This window comes from Lissotriton vulgaris, chromosome 6, assembly GCF_964263255.1.
Source record: "Lissotriton vulgaris chromosome 6, aLisVul1.2, whole genome shotgun sequence".
Classification (NCBI taxonomy): domain Eukaryota; kingdom Metazoa; phylum Chordata; class Amphibia; order Caudata; family Salamandridae; genus Lissotriton; species Lissotriton vulgaris.
In genome coordinates this window covers 342,753,120-342,771,678 of record NC_141694.1, presented here as the reverse complement: position 1 = coordinate 342,771,678, position 18,559 = coordinate 342,753,120, and the positions used below count along the sequence as shown (strand labels likewise).

Below are 18,559 nucleotides of genomic sequence, written 5' to 3'. Positions count from 1 at the left end.
TAAATACACACTGATGACCGTGTGAGATTTATTTAAGCATGTACTCAGATGTGCCCCCTACCAACCTCGGTGTGGTCAGTGACTGACTTTAGGCAGCTGGCCAGACACAGACATGTTTCTGGACCCTGGCGGGAGAGTCTCTGCTCTCTGGGACCATAAACAATGCACATCCTGGGCAGAGGTGTCACTGGACATTAAAGTGGACCCAATAGATCTCTCCCCAAAACACTACTTGACCTGTGAAGAATCAGAAAGACTGCCCTGCTGTCTGAAGAACTTGAAGGACTGGACCTGCATGCCTTTAACCTAGGACCGTAGAAGTGACACCACAGGGACAAAGCAAGCTTCCAGAGGCCTTTTCCCTAAAACTGCCCAGCTGACATGGACCTTCGCTGGAACCTGCTGCTGGCCTATTTTGGAGTGACTCCTAACCCCCATGGGGTGCCCCCAGGTTGTGCACACTCCGCTGGTTTTAGAGTCTACTTCTCCTTTCCACAAACTGCATGATGTGAGACTTAAAAACCTTTTGCCAACTTTCTGCCTGGAAAACCAACGGAGATCGGGATCGCCCTGAACGTTCTATTGAAAGTTAACCTCATCTTGCTGGTTTGTCCTCATGCCCCTTTACCCCTTTCCTACCTCCCCCTGAAACCACATCTTCCCCCAAACCCTACTTTTTCTCAGACTGTGTTGACACCAAATTCTGTTGATAAATAGTCCGGTATGATGTGGTTCCACTTCATATCACACCACTCCTTAAAAACCCTTTTTCGGATTCCGCGCCTGCCCTGAGCATTCTATTGAGCGGGCGGGGCCGTGACGGAACCGCTCCGTCATACGCACAGCGCAACCGACGCTGGTGACGGAGCGGTTCCGTCACCAGCATGTGCCCGCCGCTAGGCCGCCCTCCCCTCTTAGCACTGCGGCGGAATAGCCGCCGCAGTGAAGGGGTTAGATTCTTTATCCTGTTTGTGTTTTATGCCATCTGTGTGTTTATGCTGTCTTCGGATTACCGTAACTCAAAGCTAGTAGGATCTTTTCTTTTCTCCAATATGAATCACAACAGTGGAAGTAAACCTACAAATTGTTCTGTTAAAATGATCTGCTATATGCTCATATAGTTAATGATTTTTTTTATTCAATTTGTTTAGTGTAAACTTACTGCCCCTATGTGAGGTGACATGTTTAAAAAAAAAATCTTTGTGTTCTATGGTTATAATGAAAAGAAAAAACAAGTCACAGCCAGACCTGTTATCTTTAATAGTGCTTGGTATTTACTTTTGTTTCTGCACCTTGCTGCAACAGGGCTACAAGCACTGTGTTACAATAGGTCAGGAATTGTAACCCTTTCAGAATGTACTGATAAATTATCCGAGCCATTGCATAGGACTGTTATACCCCTATATAGAGGTCAGAAGTTGTTTTCTAATTTGATAATGATTTATTTTTATATAGATTGAGTGTATGGTTGCAGTGGACATAATGCAGATGTATAAGAAACTACAGTTTGAAAGAGGTAAGTGGATATATATATTTTTTTGGGGTGATTAGACATTGATCTTGGACTCAAAAGCCGTGTGCAGCTGATATTCACATTTCTTAAACCTAAACACCAAATCATCACTAAAGCCTGAAGACCACCCAGTGCAAATGTTTTTGCACTAAGTATTAGGGCAGCCCTGTTCGACCTAGTTATGCATGCCATATGATCTTGTCTACATTCTGCGCCACACCTGTCCCCAGCACCATCATTGTGTCTAGCTCCTCCCTCAACACTTGTTTGGTGCAACTTGGTGCCCACCCCGTGGACCTACACACAGCCAGTACACATTAGAGAAACCCACAGAGTAAGGCAAGGCACAAAGTGTAAATGACATTGGAAGACATATACTTTAGTAAACACTGCTTGTCCTGTACACATAGTAACATTGGAAAGCACAAGAACACTGAAACTGATAGGCAAAGACACAGTTACTGGTAGGCACAGGCACAAAGTCAGAAAGAGGTAGGCACTGAGACTGGTAATAGCAGCACTGAGTCTATTGCCTTACTGAGACAATACTGACAGTAGGACATGAAGAAACTGACAATGGAACAAGGATATGTAAACACTGGTAAATGGGATATAAGCCGTCCTATCCAGGCAAGTTTGGTTGACACGAAGCCATTAGAACATACCCTAGGCCCAATCTAGATACCAGTGTGGGGCTGTAAAATGTATAATGCCTCTGTCTTTGGCAACTGGGATGAAGAAAAGAGGATTATAGGGGTCTTTGAGCAGTACTCGCTCATCAGCACACAAAAGTCAAATCTCTGAGTATGTTGGCAAGTTTTTTTCTAGCAGAGACCATACACACTGTCTACTTTTTGGTGCAATTGTATCTGCATTTAATCAATTTTTAGGTTGCACGGGAGCCTAGGAATTCAAAATGATCATTAAAATCACAGCAAACAGTATAATCTTCTTGCCAGTGTTATTTCACATCAGAATTCTCCAGTGATCAATTACTGATCAACATGATCCTAGAGTGAAAAAGCTCAAGGAGTGCTAATTCTTGTAATTTGGATATGGAACAGATCTGTGATGTTACATGGAGAAATTATTTTTGAAATGCTTAACATTTGAGTTAGAATTAGGTTTTTTGTTCAGTTCAGCAGGTGCAACTCCTAAAGTCTCTTAGATTGCTGCCCTCCATAACAACTTGAACGCAATGAGATCTTCCAGCATAATCTTACCACAAAAAGGAGATTCTGAGTTCCAATGCCGAAGACTGTTGTTTAAATGAGCCGGGCAAATTGTGCGGCATGAATTGACACATCCGGAGGTCCTTTGAGACCACAACCATACTGCGAAGCCTTAGATAGGCTGATTCATGATAGCATTGGAGAATTTCTTGTGAGCTTGAAGTCCGAGTGCTATGAGTTTCCAAATATTACCAAGTGTAGAACAGAAGTGAACGAGGACCTATGAAACCTCCTGCCCTCGCACCTTAAACTACTGGGTAGCAGATGTTCTACCTCAACATCATGTGAATGTGGCCATGTCAGGAATTTTCTGCTACCACCCTTGCCCAAGCAGAGCAACATGTGTTCCATTGTAACAGGTACTTAATGTAGGCTTATTGGAGCACTGAGGGGTAGTGAATAAGAGCATGATGATTCAATGTTATACAAAAAAGCCAGGGGATATGGAAAGCGCAATGGCTGGCTCACTGGAGATGGAAGCGTGAATCCATGAAACAGGGGGACGGGAACATTCAGACTCTGGTAAAGGTTGATGCAGGTGCTTTGATGTAGAGGTGCAACCCCTGAAATAAAAAAAAAAGAAAGTGACACCCATACCAGGACTTGAACAGAACACCATATAATATTGAATTTAGAAATACCAACATACACAATTGGCCGGGAAACATTAACTGGAGCGTATGTCAAGACTAAAATACATCTTTGATGTAGGATTCAACCTCTCAATTGTTTATCAACATTCTCTTCTCTTCTACAGTGGCTTTCAGCAAGGGGGTGCAGGGAGAGATAGAGGCAAGAACATCACGAAACACAACAGTGGAGCTGTAGAACAGGAGATCAACGGTTGATGAAAGGTAGACTCAGACACTTGGAATGAGAATATGGAGGATTGTTAGAAACTGATATTAGCAGGCACAGGGTTAGAGAAGTAGAAAGTCACGAAGGTTGCAACAAACAGTGATCCACTTTCAAAAATTTAATTTGGAATGTCTAAAGACCCAACACCTATACACCTTGTCTTGTTATGTGTTGTACTCTTCAATGTCCATCTATTTAAAAAGTGTAACAGCAGTCAAACAACGTAAAGCTCATCTATGTTTACCACCCTTAAGGACAACACAGGATGTGGACTCATTAGAATAACATTGCTATTATTTACATTATTTTTCATAGAGCATAAACGTGATGGGAATATGCCCAATCACCAATGAAGTTCTTTATGGGCACAACCCAATAGGATTCTTTTTCAGGAAATGTTATTTTAATGAAATATTAAAGATGTACCCATCTAAACGTAAATCTGCTTTTTTAGTGATGATGCTTTCTAATCATAATTGCAAGACCTGACATTTTTTAAAGGGGCAGCAGATTACCGCTATCCGGCCCTAGATATTGATATTAACTCTTCCTTGATCTGTACACACATCATTAACTTTAGTACTTAGGGAAGCAGGTTAGGGCGGGTGTACTAGCATATTAATTTTGTTAAGAAATATTAATAATGTACTTACCTTGCCTAACCAGAGAGGTGTGTCACCCAAATGGTAGGAGAATGGGTTCAGACCCATTTAGTCTATGTTAGAGGCATGTGGGCTGCTGAATTCATATCTGTGCATAAACCGCTGCCTAGTGTTGGGTCCGGATGATTGCACATTGTTGTCCTGGAAGAGTCTTCGAAGTATCACGAGATAGGTGGCTCCTTCCCTGGACTACAGTGCGCATGGGCATCCTCTCCATCCTCAGATTGTTTTTTTCCGCCATTGGGTTCGGATGTTACTATCTTAGCTCAAGTTAGGAAAACTTTCTATAAAGCCAAAAGTCGACGCGCCCCAGTCCATTCATAGCCAAGGAAGTGTCGGAGTCACTCCAACGCATCAAGGATAAGGCTACAGCGGTCGGACCGAAGAAGGCCCCGACGCCGAAGCTGGTCGGACAAGTTCAGACCGCGTCGACACCTATCGAATTCGGGTTGCCATTCTCGGTGCGTCCGAAGATGTTCAAGCCGAAACAAGCTATCGGCGCCACTAAACAAGTATCGGCAGAAATGGAGGCTGCAGAAGAGCCTGAAGACCAGGAGCTGAGGCAATTAATCGACTCGGAAACTGGTAGACTGTCCATATACAAAAGAAAATTAATGCCAGAAACTCCCATGGAATCATATAAGATTCCCTTGAAGAAGAAGAGAGTTTTAACAACATCTCCAGCTCTTGTGGAACCCCTCCATCACTATAGACAGGAACCTCAAAATTTTTCCCCAACATACTCAGATGTGGATGCAGGGGATGATGAACATGAGGATGACTTCTATCATGTGGACACTGATCCTGATGATCAAGACCAACAAGGGGCGGACCCTGCTGACTCAAGGGATCCGCAGACTGGCCCTGACACATGTGTACAGTGTGAAAACATCTCCTACTGAGGACACAACTGCCTTTAACGCCCTTATTGAAAGGGCAGCCAGTAATCATGACGCCGAGCTACATGCTGACCCTGTGGATGAAGACTTTCTGGTCGACACCTTTTCCACTTCAGAAACAACAGTCAAAACCCTACCCATGCTCAAAGGGGTCCTTAAGCATGCTGGTGACATTTTTAAAGACACCACTAGAGCCAGGGTGTTAAACCCACGGATTGAGAAGAAATATAGACCGGCCCCTGTGGACCCTCCTTATATAAGGGGACAGTTGCCATTGGACTCATTGGTTGTTTCTAATGCACGTAAGAGAGCATACTCCCAGACTACAGGTGATGCTCCTCCTCCTGACAAAGAGTCTAAAGTTATGGTAACTTCAGGAAAAAGAGTAGCTGCGCAGGCGGCTAACATCTGGCGCATTGCCAACACTCAGGCACTCTTGGCCAGATATGACCGGTCACATTATGATACCCTTGAGACACTGATGCAACACCTACCTGATCAGTACAAGGAGGGGGCAGAACTACTCATCCAGGAGGGGAAACTGATAACCAATGCTTCCATCAAGTGCGTTCTAGGCGCAGCTGACACTGCAGCCAGGTCCATCAACACTAGCGTTATGTTAAGGAGACACGCCTGGTTGAGAATTTCAGGATTCAAACCTGAAATACAAACTTCTATCCTCAATCAGCCAGTTAACCCAGACTTCTTATTCGGACCTGAGGTTGACACCACCCTTGAAAAACTTAAAAAAGACACAGAGACTGCAAAGTCTATGGGGGCTCTGCAGTCACAGCAGTTTCGGGGTGGCTCCTTTCGTCGCTCCAATACTAGGGGCCCCTCAAGAGGCCAGTCAACACAACAGACACAATACAATAAGGGAGGTACACAATCCACCTACAATAAGAACAACCGGGGTGGATATCGTGGAAACAACATCAGAGGCAAAGGAAACAACCGTTCCAGATCCTCTGCCAATACCAAACCGTGATGCCCTGTCACTGCCCCCGACCATATAACACCTGTTGGGGGGAGACTACAACAGTTCCTGCCAGCCTGGAAGTCCATCACCACAGACAGGTGGGTGAGAGACATTGTACAGTACGGGTATTGTCTGGAATTAACGTCCACTCCACCCAACATCCCACCAAGACACCGTCCTATGTCCGCAGAGCACTTGCACTTATTGCAGCAGGAGGTCGTCAGCATGCTGCAAAAAGGGGCCATAGAGCTCGTGCCTGTTAAAGAGCAAAGGTCAGGGGTGTACTCTCTGTACTTTTTATTACCCAAAAAGGACGGGTCTCTCAGACCTATACTGGAACTCAGGCCTCTAAACAGTTACATTCTGTCAGAGCATTTTCATATGCTCACCTTACAGCAGGTTCTGCCGTTACTCAGTCAGGGAGACTTCCTCGCAACACTGGATCTATTTCCATATACCCATACACCCTTCACACAGACAGTATCTCAGGTTCACTATTCAACATCAACATTATCAGTTCAAAGTCCTCCCTTTCGGAGTAACGACGGCACCCAGGGTGGTCACAAAGTGTCTGGCGACAGTAGCAGCACACCTCAGGAGACAGCACATACATGTCTACCCTTATCTGGACGACTGGCTTATTCAAGCAAAGACGGCCCAGCAGTGTGCCAGACACATGTCCCACACCATTCATCTTCTTCACAGTCTGGGATTCTCACTGAATTCTCCGAAGTCACATCTTCAGCCCGCACACGTGCGACAGTACCTGGGCGCGACAATCAACACTCTGGCAGCCAAAGCTCAGCCAAATTCAGCGAGAATAAACAGCATGCAATTGCTGATAAAAAAAAAATTCAGACCTCAACACTCGCTTCCAGCGAAATTGTTCATGCAGTTGATAGGCATGATGGCCTCCTGCATTTTCATAGTCCTGCACGCGAGACTACACATGCGTCCGCTTCAGGAGTGCTTAGCACGTCAGTGGAATCAGGCTCAAGGACAGTTAAAAGACCTAGTGTTGGTGAGCGGTCGGGCATTCAACTCGCTGCATTGGTGGAACCCACGAAACCTTTGCAAGGGCCGACCGTTCCAAGAGCCTGTGCCACAAATTGTACTGACGGCGGACGCGTCTCTCCAGGGATGGGGAGCTCATTTACTCCACTACACAGTGCAGGGACTATGGACAGCACAGCAAAAGAAGATGCACATCAACCTTCTGGAAATGATGGCAATCTTCATGGCGATGAAAGCTTTCAAGGTACACTTGTGCAACAAGGTCGTGTTGATCCGGACGGACAACATGACTGCCATGTACTACATACAGAAGCAGGGAGGAACACACTCTCCACAATTGTCTCATCTGGCTCAAAGCATGTGGAAGTGGGCCATTCAGAGGAACATCTTCCTCATGGCGGAACACCTCCCGGGCAAGGACAACCAGATGGTGGGTCTGCTCAGCAGACACATCCACCAGATGCACGAGTGGGAGATACATCCATCAGTGCTCTAACCGTACTTCCAGCAGTGGGGTCATCCACAGGTAGACCTGTTTGCCACAAGGGAAAACGCAAAATGCCAAAACTTTGCAAGCTGGTTCCCACATCCACAGTCGCAGGGCAATGCGATATGGATGAACTGATCAGGCAAATTTGCTTACGCTTTTTCCCCAGCACCTTTGATACCGCTGGTGGCACGCAAACTACGGCAACACTCGACGACCCTCATCCTGGTTGCTCCAATGTGGGCACGCCAACCATGGTACACCACGTTTCTAGAACTATCCGTGGTACCGCATCAAAGGCTACGCCTCACACCCAGGCTTTTGACGCAGAGCCATGGCGACATTCAGCATCCAGATCCGCAACAGCTCAACCTGGCGATCTGGCTCCTGAAGTCCTAGAATTTGGCTACCTCAACTTGCCGCCAGAATGTATGAATATCATCAAGGAGGCAAGACGGCCCACAACCAGAGCATGCTATGCGGCTAAATGGAAAAGGTTTGTCATATAGTGTACCAACAATGACATTAACCCACTGGATGCATCTATTCAAAACATTATCTGTTATTTGTTGCATTTATACAGATGTAATCTAGCGTACAGTTCCATTCGTATACATTTATCCGCCATGGCAGCCTATCTTCAGAACAGGCAGCACCTCTCATTATTCAGGGTGCCTGCCATTAAAGCTTTTCTGGAAGGACTTAAAAGAGTGATCCCTCCCAGACACCCACCGTCACCAGTCTGGAACCTGAATGTGGTCCTCACCAGATTGATGGGGCCACCTTTTGAACCTCTACACTCTTGTGAGGTTAAATTTCTGACCTGGAAAGTTGCTTTCCTAGTAGCCATTACCTCACTGAGGAGAGATAGTGAACTCCAGGCACTAACCATTCAAGAGCCATTCATACAGGTCCACGCAAATAGGGTTGTATTACGCACCAACCCTACATTTATGCCTAAGGTGATTTTGCAGTTCCACATGAACCAGACCATAGAACTACCGGTTTTCTTTCCTAATCCACAAAATGTCGCGGAGAGATCCCTACACACGTTAGACGTCAAAAGGGCTCTAATGTACTGTATAGACAGAACAAAGGATTTCAGAAAAACAAAACAGCTTTTTGTTGCCTTTTCTCCACAGCACAAAGCAACCCAATTTCCAAAGCAGGGATAGCCCGGTGGATCGTTAAGTGTATACAGATTTGCTATGCTAAGGCTAAACGCACACTAACCATTCCACCACGAGCACACTCCACACGTAAGTTAGGAGCGTCCATGGCTTTCCTGGGGAATATTCCTTTAGAAGAGATATGTAAGGCAGTCACTTGGTCCACCGCACATACATTTATGAAACACTACTGCGTAGATGTGCATTCTAAACAGCAGGCAGCTGTAGGACAGGCTGTTCTCAAAACTCTTTTTCAGACTGCTGCAGCTGGCACGGGCAGCCGCCGCTAACAGGTGGGGCTGCTATGTAATCTATGCACAGATATGAATTCAGCAGCCCACATGCCTCGAACCGAATATGCTACTTACCAGTATGCATCTGTTCTTGGCATGTAGGGCTGCTGACATTCATATCGCCCACCTCCCTCCCCGGCGCCTGTAGCAGCTGTAGCATTCAGAATTACTATGTAGCATGGATATCACTTACTGTATCATACTCCATCTCTGCCACAAGGGCGAAAAACAATCTGAGGATGGAGAGGATGCCCATGCGCACTGTAGTCCAGGGGAGGAGCCACCTATCTCGTGATACTTCGAAGACTCTTCCAGGACAACAATGTGCAATCATCCGGACCCAACACTAGGCGGCGATCTATGCACAGATGTGAATGTCAGCAGCCCTACATGCCAAGAACAGATGCATACTGGTAAGTAGCATATTCGTTATTTATTTATGTTGCTACACGATTTGTGGTCCTTAGCTGGAAGTGAGTCTCACTCACTGTTAGCTCTGTTAAAATGGATTGTAAGTGCTAAACACTGTGGATTCTGCTTGAAACAAGGTGTGCTGCTGCAAAGCTTAAGAGAAGTGGTTGCATAATAAAGTACTTTTCATTTTTATAAGAAGTAGCACTAACTGGACAGTGATTTATTGCATCGCCTTGAAGCCACAAAGCTGTCAGATTGGTTGCAGGAAACCTCATATATTTCTTATCCAGGTGCTATGAAACTCCTGCAGTCTTACAAGGACTCTTGACATAAGTACTTTTGAGGTTCATAGAGTGTCTGAAGTACCATTTAGTTAGTGCTGCAAATAAGTCCTGGCTGGTTCACACTGCTTAGTGCAATATTCACCGAATTGCTAGCTATGCAACAATCAAAACCTGTTTGTATGAATGGTGTTCCACAGGCTACTTATCTGTCTTCATTATCATTACCTCTCCTTGTTGCCTCTGCATGCAAAACATAGTATCAGCTAATTGCTGCAAGGCTCAGTCAACAAGAAAATATTTTGACCGGTACTGAGCCATTTGCACAGAACCCCTGTATAATGCCTCATCCACTAAGCCACCAAAACTCACTCAAATTGGAGTTGTCCTAATATTGCCAGATCTCACCATATCTTTCACCCTCTCCGTGAGAGATCCCTACGTAAACATTCTGCCCATTATGAACATGCATAGCACAGTTCATCACTAAGCTGGTCATTTGACTTCCTCAATGCCTCTAATTCTTCCACATTGATCCTAGCAATGTCTCATAGGTGTGGCTACTGTGGAAACCATGGTGCCCCAGCAATTTGTGACAGTAAAACTATCATCACACAATTTCTGTTTCAGTGCATTAATTTGAATTGCATTGTAAGCGATTCACCTTCTTCACACCAAAAGCTCCACAATTATGATGTGTGAGTGGGCTTTGTAAACTGCATTATATCAAGGGTTGCGAACGAGAAGGAAAGTCCCTTTGCACACCTTGTGCACTTAAGGGGTAGATATGTATGCTTTGAGACATTGTAGTGTGTGAATCTGGACCTGTATGTTTCTATAATTCTTTATCTTTTGGATTAGTGTTGTGTTTTCTGTGCGTGCTATTAACTTTAGTACCTTGCTAAATTGGCCATTCAATGTACATAGTGAATGGACTTGAGGCAGATACTAACATTAGAAGCCTCGACAGCAGCACAACCACACATATTGCAGTATTAAATACAGACAATTGGCACGTAAAATTGAAAGTAAAACGTGCTAGTAGGTAAAGGTGGATGCTTTCTGAGTATCGCCTGCGTCTATGTTTCCTTTTGCCTTGTTAGTGAATGCTGACATTATAAATGTGTTTTGGGCTTTCTTTTTTAGAAATTCTTTTGGATCCATGTCGAACCTGGTGTCCATCTTCTTCCTGCCAGGCAGTCTGCCAACTTCAAGAAGCAGCACCTCTAAATCCACAACTAATACAGTGCAATGCTTGTGAAATTGAATTCTGTTCTGTATGTAAAGCCAACTGGCATCCTGGACAGGGCTGCTCAGATAACCTGCCAATTACCTTTCTTCCTGGAGAAGCTAGGTATTTATTGTATTGTATGATAATGCCATTAGCATAAACACATTTTATATTTCTTGTGACGGTATACTGATTACCCTTATTTGAAAAAATATGTATGCAAGAAATCTAATTTTGCAACAAAATAAATATAGGAGTGACATTGAATGGCTTGATGCCTAGACAAGAAAAATGTTTATCTTTATAGATGAGTAGTCTCTCGGAAACAGGCAGTACATGGTTTTAGGTATGCAAGCTAATGCTTGAACTTTAATTGCTTTGCTTGTACATGTAAGCATTTTGACAGTTATGGTAACCATTCTAAAAAGCTAGGCAAGATTTGCGGGGCCTAGTAATTTGCCAAGCCTTTGTCTACAGCTCTCTGTTAGTCCCCATTTGTGTCATCACATTGTGACCTCTGTCCCTGCCTTCACTTCTGTCTCATCCCCTACCTTCCCTGCTGCTCTTCAGTCGAAACCCCTGCCTTCCTCATCACTCTCTGACCATCCTCCTGTTGTCACTTCCACTCTGACTAGACCCCAGGTCCCACTCGACTGCTGAGCCGCATTAATCTGATAGAGACTACTAGCCGCAGATTCCTTAACGTAGAATTATCCCCAGGCGCAAGACTGGATCCCGAAAAATTTTCTTTGCCACGGCATCTCTGCGCGCCTGGGGACGTAACCACGTAACTCAGCCCCGATGTCTCTCGCAGGCATGTTGTCAGCAAGGTCACATAAGCCCCACCCCAGCGCGCCAACGTCAGTTTTCTTTTTTCTGCGTGCACTGTGGATCCGGATCATGCCCTGGCCTGTTTTCAGGCCTCCTTTTCACGCCTTGCATTTAGAAACAGTGTGAGTAGGCCTTCGGACTTCAAGACGTGTACGGATTGTGCACGCCAGATGTCGGCGACGGTCCCTCACCCTATCTGCATGTGGTGTTTGGGCAAGCACCATGACTCTACGGACTGCGAAGCTTGTCAGCACCTGAAACCGAAGTCCCAGCGGGAGCGACGGATGAAATTGCTGTCGCCCGCTCTTCCAGGTCTGTGTCGTCCCAGCGTCCGTCCCCTACCTCGGAAGCCAGGAACCGCCGATTCCGTCTGCGGCATTGCCCTGCGCCATGGCCCCAAGGGTGTCGCTCTCCAGCTGGTAGGTCCTGCAGCTTGTGTCCGAGGCCTTGTCCTCGTTCAGTGGAGGGCGCGGGTTCCCCTTGGGACATACGCCCCGCCAGTCGCCACCCTACCCGCCGTTTCCTGGCGTCGGAATGACTAGTGCCCAGATGAAAGCCTACACTGCGGTTCTGTAGGCTTCTTTGGCCCTGCCCGGCGTAGCCGGTGGCTTTGTCCCCTGCGCCGACGGGTTCGGCCTGAGGTTGTAGGAGAGTGGTGTGGTCGGGGCATGGTCCTGCAGGGCTCCCCTCTTCGACCCACAGCGTCCCTGCCTCGCCGCAAATCCCTTCGGGGCTCCCTGTGGCGTTGCAGGAGATTGTCGGGACTCAGGACTTGTCTCAGAGTTCCCCTCGGCCCACTGAACGGGCGGCTGCCTCGCCAAGGGCCGAGCCTGCGCCTGGTGGTGCCGCGGGTGAAGGCCGAGGCCTGGGGTGCTTTCCGGAGTCCCTCTCATACCTCTACACAGGCAGCTGCCCAAAGTGCGTTCGAGCTGGTGCCTTTTCGGCGCTATTCCTTAGCTGAACCGGTTCTGACCCCGCCCCATTCTCCTAGGGAGCACGTGGTGGTGGAGGTCGACTCAGCGCTGCCAATGTCCACTCCAGCGCCGATCGACGTCGAGCTGGCGCCTGTGGCGGACTCCACTGCGCCATGCCGTCGTCGGGTCCTTGATTACTCTCCAGAGGTTCCTTCTTCTACGGAAGGTTGTCATCTCCTGGTCTCTTCCTCTCTGGAAACAGGACGCTACACCGTTGTTTTTTCACTGGTGTCTTCCGGGTAAGGCTTCTCGCTGTCCCTGCAGCCTCAATCCTTGGGCACTCGTTTGCGCAGCTCGTGGCTGGCTCCTCCACCGGCTTCTCCGCCTTCCCCGGGGGTGTCTCAGGTCCCCCACTCATCCATAGATTCCCCACCATTCAGGGGCTGGCCACTTCCCCCTCTAGCTGGACTTTGGGACGGACGGCTCAGTTTGCAGCCGTCGCCCACGGAGGAGTTGCTTTCTCCCTATGGAGGAGTTGCTTTCTCCCTATGGAGGCCATGCTTTCTCCCTATGGAGGCCAGTGTTGCCTTTGTTTGGGCTATTTCCACAGCCGCTGGCATTTTGTGAATGGGTGACCCATCACCCCTTTCCCTACGGATAACCTCTTGGAAGTTCGCCACCAGGGCTCTGGTGGATGGGAGCTGTTCAACTCTTTTGGGGGCGTCCTGCCACAGGTGATCCGGTGCCTCAACCGCTCCAGCATCACCACCGTCCTGCTCTGCACAACCCCGTCTGCATTTCCTTCCACCCTCCTGATCAGGGCTCTCTTCTGCGGACTGCTTTTCCATCCTTGCCTGTGGTGTTGTTTCTTCCGTCTCGGGTGGCCCGGTGGTTGGATTCATGGGGGCGTAACATCCTTGCGGCATCCAGTGCTGCTTTGCGGGCGCTCCACACTCTTTGTATGTTGGCATGGGCTACCTCAAGCCTTTGGGATTCTATGGAGTCCCTTCTTTCTCATGTCTCCCATGAGGGGGCCCACGCTGATCTACGACACTATGTGTTGGATGGTCGAGAGCTGGCTGCGTTTATTCTCAGTGCGGCCTTAGATTTTCTGATTTACTCGCCGTGCTATGGCCAGCTCTGCGGCTCTCAGTCGCCATGCTTGGCTGCGAGATGCTGTTTTTCCTAAGAATATTAGGGAGCATCTGGTTGGCCTGCCCTTTGATGGGATCCTTCTGTTTAACACTCAATGCGGACTCCGCCATTTGGCGTCTCCTTGCGGTGCTCCGTTCTCCTCCCCCTCCATAGGCTGGCTTGTTGATCCTCTGGGCTTGATGGGAGGCGTTATCCCACCTGCTTCCTGGAATCTGGTGTTTTGAGTGGCCAGTTTGTATGTTTTGCGTGGCTTGACGTGCCTTCAGGGTTCCATGGTTGGCCCCTCTCTTCGGTTGGTTGCTGGTTCAGCCCTTTTGGCAAGTGTGTATTTTTTGGCTTATTGCTAAGCCTTCAGTGGTTCCTACAGCAGTTCTTATGTTCTTGTTCTCTGATGCAGGATTTTGCCCTAAGAGTAGGCACGTTGTCCCAGGAATACGGCAATCTGTCCTAACTACACCAGGACCCGTATTAATACCATCTTCCTGGATGAACCCCTCCGATTTAGGCAACCGATTAAAGATCTATTGTTGTCTACGCCAGGACCATATGAATGGATGAATGAAAGTTGAATGTTTCTACCATAGTTAGAAAACCCTGGTATGAATGAGTGTGGTAGTGTGTTTGAAGTGTGGTCAGTACTGGGCGGATCTTAATCCCGAAAAGAATCTTAGCTATGTGCCTTGCAAAATTATCACTGACTATCTAATGTACACATGTTTGTCTTTTGAAAGTTTCGAATAATATATTTAAAAAGAGAAAAATAAAAAGTATATATTTTTTCAACATATTTTTGAGTCTGTTTGGATTGACCTGGTTTTTGTCCTGTGCAGCCTCAGCCTCTGGGCTATTCACCCCCCCTCTTCTATCACGATTGGATCCTCTAGCTGGGACCTCTATAAATATCAAGGCAGGGTACCTTCTTTTTCTCTATACAGTTGCTTTTCCATCCTTGCCTGTGGTGTTGTTTCTTCCGTCTCGGGTGGCCCGGTGGTTGGATTCATGGGGGCGTAACATCCTTGCGGCATCCAGTGCTGCTTTGCGGGCGCTCCACACTCTTTGTATGTTGGCATGGGCTACCTCAAGCCTTTGGGATTCTATGGAGTCCCTTCTTTCTCATGTCTCCCATGAGGGGGCCCACGCTGATCTACGACACTATGTGTTGGATGGTCGAGAGCTGGCTGCGTTTATTCTCAGTGCGGCCTTAGATTTTCTGATTTACTCGCCGTGCTATGGCCAGCTCTGCGGCTCTCAGTCGCCATGCTTGGCTGCGAGGTGCTGTTTTTCCTAAGAATATTAGGGAGCATCTGGTTGGCCTGCCCTTTGATGGGATCCTTCTGTTTAACACTCAATGCGGACTCCGCCATTTGGCGTCTCCTTGCGGTGCTCCGTTCTCCTCCCCCTCCATAGGCTGGCTTGTTGATCCTCTGGGCTTGATGGGAGGCGTTATCCCACCTGCTTCCTGGAATCTGGTGTTTTGAGTGGCCAGTTTGTATGTTCTGCGTGGCTTGACGTGCCTTCAGGGTTCCATGGTTGGCCCCTCTCTTCGGTTTTGCTGGTTCAGCCCTTTTGGCAAGTGTGTATTTTTTGGCTTATTGCTAAGCCTTCAGTGGTTCCTACAGCAGTTCTTATGTTCTTGTTCTCTGATGCAGGATTTTGCCCTAAGAGTGGTTCCCATGTTTTCTTTTAGACGTGTTATACCCTAAGTGGGGTGCTTGTATCTATTGTATAGCTCTGTCCTACGCTGGGAGGGTGTGGACTCCTTTTTGCGAGTTCCTCACCTTTCCTGGCATCGCTGTATACAGCTGATGTGGGTTCTTTGATCTTGTCGTAGCTTGGGCTGCTCCAGGTTCTGTCTTTCCCAGTATCTGCTGCATTCCTGGACCAGCTTTGCCTTGCTGTCTGCGGTGTTGTGTTGTGGTGTTTACACCCTTTTTAGGTTTTGTCTCGCCGAATGCTGTGCAGCAGACTTTCGCGCAATGCGAAAACTTTTGTTTACTAGTATGGACAAAAGTCCTGCCTCTCTGTTCCATTGGCTAGCTCCATAAATGGAGGCTAGCCATTGGAAGAGAGAGGCGCCCGTCTTTCAGCGGGGCGATTGGTGGGAGTTCCCGGCGATTTTTCTCATCCTACCCCTTTGTTCCTGCCTTCCCCCGCCCCCCCCTCCCGCTGTCGGTGTGCCCACCCACCCCCCTCCCGCTGTCTGTGTGCAAGCCCCCCCCCCCCCCCCCCCCGCCGCTGTCCGTGAGCCTGTCCGCCCCCCCTCCCGCTGTCGGTGAGCCCATTCATCCGCCCGCTGTCCGTTTGCCCGTTCCCGGCCCCCCCCTGTCCGTTTGCTCGTTCCCGCCCCCCCCCCCCTCCTCCCGCTGTTCCTGTGCCGCCCGCGCCACTGCCCCCCCCCCCCCCCCCCCAGTTTTTTTTCCCCCCTCCCTTTTCTCTCTTTTTTAGGTTTCGCCTTTCGGCCGGGCTTAGCTCCGCCCCTGCTTCCCTGCGTCGTCATCGGTCACATGGTTGCTTCTTCACTACTTTAAACTGATGGCGGGCCTGGGACGGTTGGATCTAATTACCTAGCTCATCAGTTCGCTCGCGGCTGGAGGTGTGAGAGTTCACCCCATCAAGTAGCATCTTCGGGTTCTTTTAGAGTTCCGCTATCGGTTAGTGTGTTTTTGCAATTCTACATACCATCATAGTCTTGATTACAGCATAATGGCGAAGTTCTGAGCCCTTAATGTGGCTGTGCATTAAGTCGCCCCTTGCAATTGTATGAGACCCCACTACTCCACATATAGAGGTCTCTGCTTTGTTTTTCTTTCGAGTTGGATACATACATCGAGCATGTTATTTTCTTTAAAAAGGTAACTTTTCCCTTTGTCTGACAGATCGACACTTCTATTATGTTGCTTCCCTATATCTGACTGCTTTAAACATTAGTAGGCATCAGAACTTTATATAATAGATTGAAAGTACTAAGCGTAGTTTCCACATATCATTAATTGAAGCATTTAATATATTCGGGAATCATCGTTACCTTCAACGACGCCATCAACCTGCCCACTACGGCTTTTTAATTGACACTTCTCGGATTCGAGAAAGGAGCATTGCCTTACAGGTAATTAGTTTGTTGCCTGCATTCTATGCCATTGTGGACACAAATACGAATCCACTTTTATAGTCTCCTGTTACCTGCTTTCTTTCACTGTTTAGATCTGGCATTTCAGCTTGCAGGTAGTGAATCATCTTTTCACCATTACGTCGTCTTTCAACATCTCAAGATCACTTATGTTGCAGCGTTTCTTTATTTGGAATACCTTTGAAATATCATTAGGTAATTATCCATTGAAATCTTGAACCTTGTGACTAGTTACTAGCATCTTTTCAACCAACAGAGATTATCAGGGTTATTATTGAGTGGCACCCTTTTAGCTTTGTCCATCATTGATATTTTCAGAAATACTAATCGAGCGGCAGCATTTTTAAATCGTTGAGACTCCTAGCCTTGAGGACTTCAGATTACAGGCACATGGTGAGTCTTTTCCCCCTATAGTCGTGCCTCATAACCTTGCCCCCTCACTACTTAAACAAAATATAAATACACCAATCCCCACCCCCCATTTCCCCCCTTCCCCCCTCTCCTCCCCTTCCCGCCCCCTCTGTCCCTTTTCATCACCTTTAATTTTTCCTTTCCCCTTTCTTGTTCCCGCCCCCGGTTTTCGCCCACCCCCTCTCTCCCTCACTTGTTTTTCCCTCCCTTTTCTCTTTTTTTTAGGTTTCGCCTGTCGAAGGCTGTGCTGCAACTGCACTTATGGTAACGACCCCCAGCCTTGGCTGTCACGGACCCCCGCTCCTGCAGCGATGCGTTTGTTATTGGCCATTTTCACAGAGAGTTTGGACGGCGAACTCCCGGAGGCTAGACTCCTGTGCGTTTGAAGGCATCCTAGAGGACAGGGCTGAAGGAGAGGTTTGCTAAGCATTATTTCTACGATATTACTGCTAGTTTATGAAATATATTCAGGGCATGCAGAATGAACTACAGGAGGAATAATGATGTCATCCTGTAGTTCTCTACTATATCGCGAGATTTCGATCCCGGTATTTTGAACGCTCCGGTAACTGTACTGAGGACAGAATTATGCATCATGAGCAGAGAACCCAATGAAACATCATACCGTGAGTTGTTACATTAACATATTCCATTAGTACAAAGCCATATACAAGCCGGTTAAACTGTAACTAGGGACGTTATTGTGTGTGTGGCTCTGGGTGTGTGGGTGTGTGTGTGTGTGTGTGGCTCTGGGTGTGTGGGTGTGTGTGTGGCTCTGGGTGTGTGGGTGTGTATGTGGCTCTGGGTGTGTGGGTATGTGTGGCTCTGGGTGTGTGGGTATGTGTGGCTCTGGGTGTGTGGGTGGGTGTGTGTGGCTCTGCGTGTGTGTGTGGCTCTGCGTGTGTGTGGCTCTGCGTGTGTGTGGCTCTGCGTGTGTGTGGCTCTGCGTGTGTGTGGCTCTGGGTGTGTGGCTCTGGGTGTGTGTAGCTCTGGGTGTGTGTAGCTCTGGGTGTGTGGGTGTGTGTGTGGCTCTGGGGGTGTGTGTGTGTGTGTGGCTCTGGGTGTGTGTGTGTGTGTGTGTGTGTGGTA

The 18,559-nt window shown here is 47.7% G+C and overlaps 1 protein-coding gene across 1 annotated transcript in view; it reads left to right on the top strand.

Moving 5' to 3' along the window:
* The window catches only part of RNF144A (ring finger protein 144A), a 72,993-nt gene that overhangs the window by 24,253 nt on the left and 30,181 nt on the right, over nt 1-18,559 (top strand). Inside the window, exons 4-5 of the mRNA XM_086925198.1 lie at nt 1,456-1,516; nt 10,948-11,155. Coding sequence (XP_086781324.1) covers nt 1,456-1,516; nt 10,948-11,155 — 269 coding nt within the window. The remainder of the gene's footprint in view (nt 1-1,455; nt 1,517-10,947; nt 11,156-18,559) is intronic.